The 9,716-nt window shown below is 47.1% G+C and overlaps 1 protein-coding gene across 1 annotated transcript in view; it reads left to right on the top strand.

The window, feature by feature from the left end:
• Nucleotides 1-331: 331 nt before the first annotated feature.
• Nucleotides 332-9,716, top strand: part of SLC5A9 (solute carrier family 5 member 9) — a 28,100-nt gene continuing 18,715 nt past the window's right edge. Inside the window, exons 1-4 of the mRNA XM_084785238.1 lie at nt 332-574; nt 750-827; nt 4,991-5,202; nt 7,815-7,886. Of these exons, the coding sequence (XP_084641364.1) occupies nt 5,041-5,202; nt 7,815-7,886 (234 nt within the window). The 5' untranslated portion in view covers nt 332-574; nt 750-827; nt 4,991-5,040. The remainder of the gene's footprint in view (nt 575-749; nt 828-4,990; nt 5,203-7,814; nt 7,887-9,716) is intronic.

The raw sequence follows: 9,716 nt of genomic DNA, 5'->3' as shown, positions 1-9,716 counted from the left end.
AAATATTATGTTGGGAACAAACACATAGTTAACAGAAAGAAACTATACAACATGTGATAGCTTGATGTAATCATTTAACATTTAACATTTTACATTGTAAAATGATTAGCTCCATCAAGCTCACATTTGAAGCATGAAGTGAGAATGTTCTACCTGTGCTTCCTTATTATGTGTCAAGCAAAGATGTCACGGTACACATTAGAGGCCAAGATGTGTTCTTGTGGAAACTGAAATGCTGCCTTCCTGCCTTGAGAAACCAGTTTGCCCGGGTGTGAGGAAACCCTGTGACCATAACACTGACAGAGCCTCATACTGAGCTGTGTCTCTCTTTCCACCTCCCCTGGGGGCCTGGGCAACTCTGAACCCAGGCAGAGTGTGCTCGCTTTACTCCAGGACCACACCTTGCTACAAGAGGCCAAGAAGCCAAGGCCCAGGGACTGGAGTAAGATTTGGGGCCAGGCCTGCCACCTGCCAGTCTTATGTGACTAAGAGAAGCTGTTAAAGACCATGCTGTGCCACTGAGGAGAGGCTCAGACACTGAGCCCAGGAGATTTGACCAGCTTAGGTTGTGCAGGTATGTTTTTGGTGACTAGAATATGTCTTCCTCTTTTCCTTCCTACCCTTTTCTCCATGCCCGGTATTCTCCATGCCCATATTTCACAGACTTACATGGCTATGAAATTTTCCTTTCCTCTTAGAACTAAGCATCTATCCTATCTTGTGCACATAGGGTTTCATTTCTTCCTCAGGTGCCATCTGGACAGAGGAGACTTCCAGAAACTTGGCCTTTAGCAGCTGGAGAGAGGGACCCATGAAGAAGACAGCAGGTAGCCACTCTGTCCTCACAGACCGTGTGATTCCCTTGCCGGGATCCAGTCTCAACTCCTCCCTCTCTGCCATGAGAGCACCTTGCTCTATGGTGGAGTGCTGCTGGTGTGGTGCTCCCACGGGAAGTGTAGTGCCTCTGCAGTTGCTAATGGCACAGCCTGACATGGGCCTGGCCCAGATGTACTGGAGAGTGAATGAGCTTTGGGTTTGAATTAAACCATATGGGCCTGTGAAAACAGCATCTTTGGGCCTGCGGGTCTGAGAAGTGAAAAGGGCAGGGAGGAGGAGTGAGTGAAGACTGCAGTGAAAAATCACAGACATGTACCCAAGACCCAGGCGGGGTGTGGGGACGACCTCCTGTACCCAGTTTGTTTCCCTTGGCACCCTGCTCAGAGCTCACATTGGAACGGACAACTCAGAGCTGATCTCTGTCCTACCACAAGGAGAAATAGTCATTCTCTCTGCTCTCTTTGGAGTCATGGGGCTAGGAGAAAAGCACAGTGGTGCTGAGCACTTTTAGAGTCATCCAAGCCCACGTCCAAAACCCAAACAAGCCGCAGAAGTTAACGAATATTTTTTTCCACCTAAAAGTAGGACTAATAAAGCCAACTGAGACGTCCGTATGCTACTATTTGTGACTTCAGTGATCCAGTAATCTAAGCAGTAATCTTAAACCTTAGTCTCCTGCCCTTCATTGTTGTGGATGAGGAAGCTGTCAGCAGGGATCCTGGCAAAGAGTAGTTTTACAGGAAGGACTTGTACGGAGCCTGGGTGCCGGCCAGCAGGAGGTACACAGGGCCTGCCCAGAATCACTGAGATAAGGAACCCAGCAAGGAGACAGGAAACTTGTAGGCAGCTGCAGAAAGGGCCTTCCCTTTTATGAAAGGACTGGTTGTATACACATGGAGAAGGGAAGGGCTGGGTACTACTCTGTATGCTCAAGCATCTGAGGCCATGTTCTCAAGGCTTCTCCATCAGCATTTCCTTCACTTGGTCAAGAGCTCCCAACTGACCTTTTCTGGGGGCAATGCCAGTCCTTTGGAATGAATCAAAATGGAGGGCCACCCTCGTGGCCCTGGGAACTAAGAAGGACTCCTGAGTGGTAGGGAGTCAAAGGAAGAGAACCATATCCTGGTTCGGTAGAGAACAGGTAGATAGGACCTCTCAGTCTCCACCTTGCTCCATGGCATCTTCTGTCTTCACTATAGCACCAGGTGTTTCGTTCTTGCCCCTCACCAACCCTGGCCTGAAGAGGTATTTCTAAAAGGCCAGTCTCATTACATCCCCCTCAATGGCTTTGATCTAGTCAGAGAGACATGAATAAAAATAAGACAGTTTAAACCTCTAGGATCTCGTGTTTAAGGCAGCTGGGTCCCAAATCAGCGTTTTCACTTGGAGAAATAAGCAGGAGTGTTCTGGACCTCAGGATGTTCCCAGACAGGGGTCCAGAGGATGCCTCCGAGAAAAGGTGATGATGGAGAACACTGCACTCACAAAAATCCCAGAGATGAGAGCGAGCATGCTTCATTCCAAACCCCCACTTCCCCACCCCCATCATACAGCCCAGAACCAAGAAAGCAGAGGAAGGATTCTGATCCTGACTCTGAGGAGTGTGGGGCAGAGGAGAGGCCCCCGTAAGATGCCCAAAGGACAATGCCTTGTGACTGCTCGGAGGGCTACCTTCCACCTGTACCCTGCAGAATGACCAAAGGGAAAATAACATGTTCCAGACATATCAGGAACAGCTAGGAGTATGGGAGGTATGAGCTGTCTGAAAGGATGGAAACGACAGCTGGCGATCGAGAAAGATGAGGCTGAGAAGTTAGGGGGATCCACTGGGCAGGATTCCAGGAAAAATTCCAAACTCTTCAATAAGGACCCAGTAGAAAGCCTAAAGGGTACCCAGATAAGATGCTAGATATGGGTCTGATCTCCCATGTACTGTGAGCTGTAGGTGGAATAGGCTAGACTTAGGGTGATCCTAAGAGCAATTTTTCTTAAGTCTGTTGTTCATTGGGACATTCCTCTCACATTCCTATGTTAAAATTCAGGCCATTTTCTGGTTACAATTACATGGGAATTCTGACATTCTAAGTCTGAACAGAGAGCCTCAATTGAGGTGTTATTAAGAAATTGAAATGCCAAGAGCCTCGGAGTGTTCAATACTTCATTTAGTCCTTATCCAACAGCCAGACTTCTCTTCCCTGTGCAACCTGCCTTCTCTAGAGCTGGCTTCTTGGAAATGCTGGTGCCAAGACTGGGAGCTGCAATCAGAGATGCTCTTGGCCCAGAAGTTCTGACTTGAGAAGGGCTCTCTTGAAAAGGCTTTTCTGGAGAACTTAGAACAGGCAGAAGGTCGGCTATTTCCTGGGGATGTCCCTGGGAGTGTTCAGGGTCCCTCAATGTGATCCCAAGACACATCAGGTCCTTGACTGTCAGGATGCAGCATTCACTGCAGTCTCTGTCAGCTTTGATATGGGCCAAACCTGCTGGTTTAGGATTAGATTGACTAGCTCAGCCTTGGACACTTCTGAGAAGGCAGCTGGGGACATGACACGCTGTAGGGTGCCTTGGCAGTAGAGCCCTTAAGGCCCAGATGGCCTTTCTGAGTGGAGAGGGCAGAACATTCTGAGCTCAGCTCTCTTGGCCGCGCTATACCCTCATCCTTCTCTGAAAGAATGAGCCGCAGGCAGCATTATGACATTCTCAGTAGCCTGCGTTCATACCTAACCTCTGTCCTTCCCTAACAACAACCGTGCTACTGCAAGCTTCATTTCCCACTGCCCCCCCCCAATCAAGTGCACGCCATGGGCTGTCCTTCACACTTACTGAAGTTGCTAGCACTGACTGAACTCTTTACCCCCTTTATTTACATGATAAGCACTTACATACGTGGAAATACATGCCAAAGACACTCTTGCCTCTCTGCCCTTCTGGCCTCTAACCCAAATGGGTGCTGTACATTTTCCAGCTGCCTCCCCTGGCAGATCCATGTCCAACTCCTTGTGGTTCCGGATGACCTATAGATGTTATTCTGGGCTAGAGGACCAATTCAAAAAAGTACACAGCTCTGTTTATTTACATTCTTTATCCCCTAATTACAGGCGAAGAGAATCTGTTCCATACACCCTGCCCTATGTTTCTCACAGCACACTGAGGTTGGAATGGTTGGTCAGTGTGGCCCCTTTATCCACCCCAACCCCAATTGCTCTGCATATGCATAGTAATACATCACTCACACACTAAAAGGTCCAAGTGTAGCTATTGCAGGATGATATTAACAGACATACCTTGTGCCTAGTATTTGGGCCTGTTGGCTAAATGGTGGCTGATACTGGCTTCTCTTATCTTAGCACTGACCTCCAAATAGCCCAGAGTTTGCAGAGGATCTTGGAAGTATATTCTAGTCTCCTTAGTGCAGGGAGGTAAGCAGAGTGCATGAGGAGGTACCTAAATTCAGTGACAACTGCCCAAAGTCATCAGAAGTATGGTAAAAGGGCCCGGTGGGGAGAAGAATCACAGCTGTCTAAATCTTAGAACACAGTCTTCCTCAGTGAACTCTGCCTATTCCTAGGTAGCCGCTGACCTCACCCACTTCACCCATCACCGCCTGAGACAAGAAGTGCAGATTAAGTATCAGAAGATGTAAATTCAATCTGCCTTGACACAAATGGCCTTGGTCTTTGCAAGAATATGTCAGCTTTTCCTGGGTCCCAGTTTCCTCCAGTGTAAAAGAGGGGACCTTGGTGAGGGTTGGAGATGAGGGTACATGAGGCAGCACTTGCCTTACAGGAATGATCACAGAGTCCTCCCTCTCTTCCCTCCACTCCCTCTTATTGGGTAAAGGATTGGGTAAAGGAAAGTTGCACTAAACTGATGACTGAGAAATTTGAACTTCAGCCTCAGTTCCACATTCACTTCCTTCAGTTTCTCTTCCACAAAACAGCTGCTTGGGTACTTTGATTTCTAAAGAGTGTGTCTATGCAAATACACAAGCGAGCATGCGGGTGTATACAACGGCAGCAGGCAAATCCAGGGAGGGAGCAAATCATGCCGGGGAAGGAACTGTAGTAAGGAGAAAAGTGGGCAGGACCTCACATGCCAGCAGGACTCCTCACTTTCTCAAAGGCTAATGATACTTGGGTTTGTTTAATCATTAAAGGAAAGGAATGAAGCCAGGAGGACATCAAAGTCCAGCCTCCTGAGAACCAGATGAGCAAGGAGCTGGCAGCAATGGAGCCTGGAGGTTCAGTGGCTAGAAATGGGGCTGAGACAGCAACACACTCGGCACTGGGCTCTGGAGTCAGCCTGCACGCCTATGACATCGTAGTGGTGGTCATCTACTTTGTCTTCGTCCTTGCGGTGGGGATCTGGGTGAGTGAGAACCCAGTAATGCTGAAGCCTGGCAGAAAGGCAGAGGCACCTCTCATTTTCAGCTTGGTAAAGAGTGACGAAAGAGGAAGGACAGCAGGTTACCTAGAACAGACTTGATACCCTATGAACATATACAGGGGGAGGTAATCCCCCTCAGGAACAGTCATAGGGGAGGGGAATAAGGGGAAAATGGGAGGGAGGGAAGAATGGGAGGATACAAGGGATGGGATAACCATTGAGATGTAACAAGAAGAAATTAATAAAGTAAAAAAAAAAAATACCCCTAAAAAAAAGAGTGAAGAAAGAAAGAAAGAAAGAAAGAAAGAAAGAAAGAAAGAAAAAAGGATACCAAACCATAGGTAGCTGACATGATGTGCATTAAGAATCATCCACTCCCATCCAGTATATGGGAGACTGGGGCCCAGAGAGGGCCTGCCTAAGTGATACCCAGTGAGCCAGAGGCAGGACAGGCTAGCAACTCTGACCCCCAGCCCCTTTAACCCTCCTTTCCTCTGCCCCAAGACTCCTACCTCAGAGAAGCCTTGACCCTCAGCCTGCCTTCATTTCTATTAGTGACTTGAACAAGAAGCTTGCACTCACGCTCTCTCAGGGGATAGCACCTTCCAGATTCCAATGCTCCTGCTGTTCACAGAAACCACAAAACTGAGGGCAAGTGCAAGGCCTTGCTTGAGGTCAGAGAACCCTGATCCCAGTTATTACTCCAGCTGTCAGAGCCATGTAGCCCCTGGGGGTGTGGAAACCTCTCAGCAATTGAGACTGTTTGCAGGTTGATACTACTGCCAATTAAAATCGCCCAGTGAGACAGGGCACACATGAGCACCTGGCACAGGGCCTGCCATGCAGGGAGCAGGCATTAAACAGCTGCTGATATTACCACAGGCTTCTGCTGGGAGGCCAGTACCTTCAGACTGCTGGGAGGCAGATTAGCACCTTAGTCTCCGCTGGACAGGAGCTCCCATGGGCCTCAGTCTTCTTATGCATGAGGGGAGGTGCTAGCCCTCAGTCCTCAGGCGTGGTGTGGGAGAAGAAGTGGGCAGACAGGAGCTCAGCAGGTCCTGTGAGGTACCCATCTGAGAACCCTACCTCCTGTGTAGGTTGGACAAGTCCTTTCCTGCCATGTAGCTCAATTTCTCGTCTGTAAGATGAATTTGCTACCACCAAGAGGATCAGGGATGACACAGGAATGTTCTAGGCAAAGGTTAGCACATTACAGGCCCTGTACGTGTGTGTATCACTCCATAGTGACAACTTAATTCACTTTTCTTTTTTCCTTTCTCTACTTTAAGGATCTCTCTTTTCTCAGATCTAGTCAGACTTGCTGCCTCCCACTCCAAAGTAACTTCTACTCCTGTGTCAGCTTTCTGTTGTGACAAAAACTTTGTAAATCAACTGAAAAAAGTGAGGATGTGTTTAAGCTCCAGGTTTTCAGGGCCTCAGACTATGGTCAGCTGACTCAGTTACAATGAACGTATGGGGAGGCACAGGAGCATGTAATGGAGGAGGCTCATGAATGCTGGGAAACAGACAGAGAGAATGGAAAATGCTGACGATAAGACATAGCCTTCAAACCCATGCCCGCCATGACCCGTTTCCTCTAATCAGGGCCCAGTTTTCCATAGTTCTGATTGCTTCCCAATAGCTGAATTAAACTTGAACCAATGTGTTAGTATATGGATTAGGTCAGAATCCTCATAATGCAAACACTTCTTAAAACCCCCATGTCTGATAGTACACCAGGGTCTAAGTACTTGACACATGAGCCTTTGGAGCATTTCAAACACAAATTGCAACATACCCTTACCCACTCTCAACCCACACTGCAGACTCTCATCACGCCCTGCCAAACCAACCCTAAGCACCCTGAGCCCGATTTTCTTACACCCTCTTCTTCACATCAGTGCCATAGACATGGAGAGTGCACACCTATCATCTCAGTCCTATTGATGTCTTGGCCAAGAAGTTTGGGCTCATGTCCCCAAAGAAAGTTCTTATACTCACAACCTACGGCAAGCTGTTGACTAACCACCTACTGGTTCCTACCAGGACCCTCAGGGGGCTCCATGGCGTGTTCTGACTCCAGGCCATATCAAGTAATGTCCTAAGTAGAGTTCTTCTTTTTGCCCAGTGGTCAGAGACCTTGTTCGTAATGGCTAGAACAGTACTCATCCCAATGTGGGAGTCTAGCTGGGAAGAAAAGAGGCTAGCTCAAGGGAAAGCTGGGACAGATTCTAACCCATCTTTTGGAAGAAGCTCCTAAGAGGGGGAAGAATGAGGAGAACAATTACCATCCAGAACATTTTCATGGCATGCTGCTATTCCTAAAGACCTTGGATAGCCTCTGCCTCCTTTGCTCTTCTCATCAGTCCTGAGAAATAGATGGGGAGCAAAACTGACAAAGAAGACTTGACTCTCCCACAGACCTACAGTTTAAAAATTCTGACAGCATCAATATGCAGGCAGCTCTTCTCAAGCTCTGTTCTTGGCCTCACTATCCCCACAGTGCCTGAACCAAGAGGGCAGTCAATCAGGTTGGAAGATGGATACTGTAAAAAGGCTTGGAAAGTACTGACATCTTTGCATATTTTTTCCAGTCATCTATCCGTGCAAGCCGAGGGACCATTGGTGGCTACTTCCTAGCTGGGAGATCCATGACCTGGTGGCCAGTGAGTTGACCTTCCTCCTTCTCCTCCCAGGATACACTCTCAGCTTTGGCCATCCACAAATTCCTCTCAGCTTTTCTTGCCAGAACTACATTAGTGACCTCCTACTATTTTTTCCATCTCTGGATTCTTCTCTTGCCCCAATCCACCCAGAAGCCTGAGCGATCTCCTCTGGATGTTTCCTATGTGTATAGGGTGTTTGTTTCTTTGTTTCTTTTAACCAAATAGGAATCATAAAGAGGAAGAAAGCTTAGTATTGATGGCACTCAGTACCAGAAGTTTGTAAGCCAGGATTCCAAACAGAAGCTTATAGCTCTCTATACTATCAAACTGAAGTCTCATGGGCCCAGCTTTTAGAACCAGGGAGTTCTTGTTCAGGATAGAGGTTGTTGCTCTGAGCTTGAAGCCCCAACACCCAAGGAGTACATAAAGTTACAGATCCTGAGCTTTGGGTGTTGGTGCCCTCGACTTGTTAACCCTTGGTGTCTTTCTCAAGCTATTACAGGGGTCCAAATTTACAGTCCTGAACTCTCAGCTGCTATCCAGCACTTCACAGTTTCTTGGTTCCTCAGTGATCCCATTATAGTTTTGCAGTTTCTGACTTCAATGTTTTGTATGTGTAACTCTTCAGCCTAGTGTTCTGTGTCAGAGCTTTGAGTAGCAGGGTCCTTATCTCTCAGAGGGCCTCTGGAACTTGAAATCACCTTTTTACCACTAAAGACAGTATGTTCTGTCATCTAATATCTGTTCTTCATGCAACAAACCAGCCATGTTCCCTGAGTAGGAGAAGAGACCATTTCAGCCAAATGTTTCATCATTCAGATGTATTGGGGAGTTTGGGGAAATACACAGAAGAGGTTCCCAAACTAACTGGGAAAAAAATGACAACTAACCAACTTATATGGCCAGAGAAAAAGTAAGCACACTTTTACTCAAAATATAATTCCAACACTTAACATCCTTGTTTACATACAGCTGCCAATGCCACTAGTCACACTCATTATATAAAAACCAATCACAAGCCTCACACTGCACCAATCACAGACTTTTTTTGTGTCCCTGGGGAGGTGCTGCTCCTCCTGTGTTATCTGAGTAGCTTTAAGACAAGTAGAGTTATCTACCATTCACTGAGGCTAGTCTAGCCCAAAGTGTGGTCTTTCCAACCTGGTTCATGTTTCCTGAAGTGGTCGTGACCATTGCACAGCCTCCTAAAACAGCCACTTGTGGCTTCCACAGCACCATAGTGTTAGCTTCCTCGATGGATCCATAAGGCATTTCAGGCAACAGTCTGGCCAGCCACCCAATAGGAGCTGCTGGATTGACAGCTACCCAGTTGAGGCATCCAGGCTTAAGAGAAAGATGTTTCAGCTGCCATTCAAAGGACAGAGCAGCTCATACTCTTTATAGTATTTCTCATTCACAGGAAAATAATTGAAAAGACCTCAGAAATAAATCATCTTAACAACACTTGCTGTTTTCAACTTGGTATTCAAATACCCAGGGAAAGTTGAAATTCCCTGCTCTGTTTCCAGGTGTGGACCTTATGCTGGGCACTGGATCTATCAAGACATATATGGGCTTCCATGCTATAGAGATGCTCATAGCTGAGTGGGCTTAAAGACTTATGAACAATATAGTCAAACCTGGAGTAGAGGAAGCACTGGGGTCACTCATAGCTTGATGAAGCTGCTGAGTCTTAGACAATGGGTGCATAGGAAGTAGAAATTATTTTCTAGAAAGAGTGATGTCTACACTTAGTACTGAAGAATACTGAAGTAAAAAATAATGAGTGAGCTCCCAACAATCTCCAGAAATAGACCCTACATTTCTACT

Source organism: Acomys minous, assembly GCF_964271855.1.
Source record: "Acomys minous genome assembly, chromosome: 6".
In the NCBI taxonomy this organism is placed as follows: domain Eukaryota; kingdom Metazoa; phylum Chordata; class Mammalia; order Rodentia; family Muridae; genus Acomys; species Acomys minous.
This window is presented reverse-complemented; position numbering and strand designations above follow the sequence as displayed.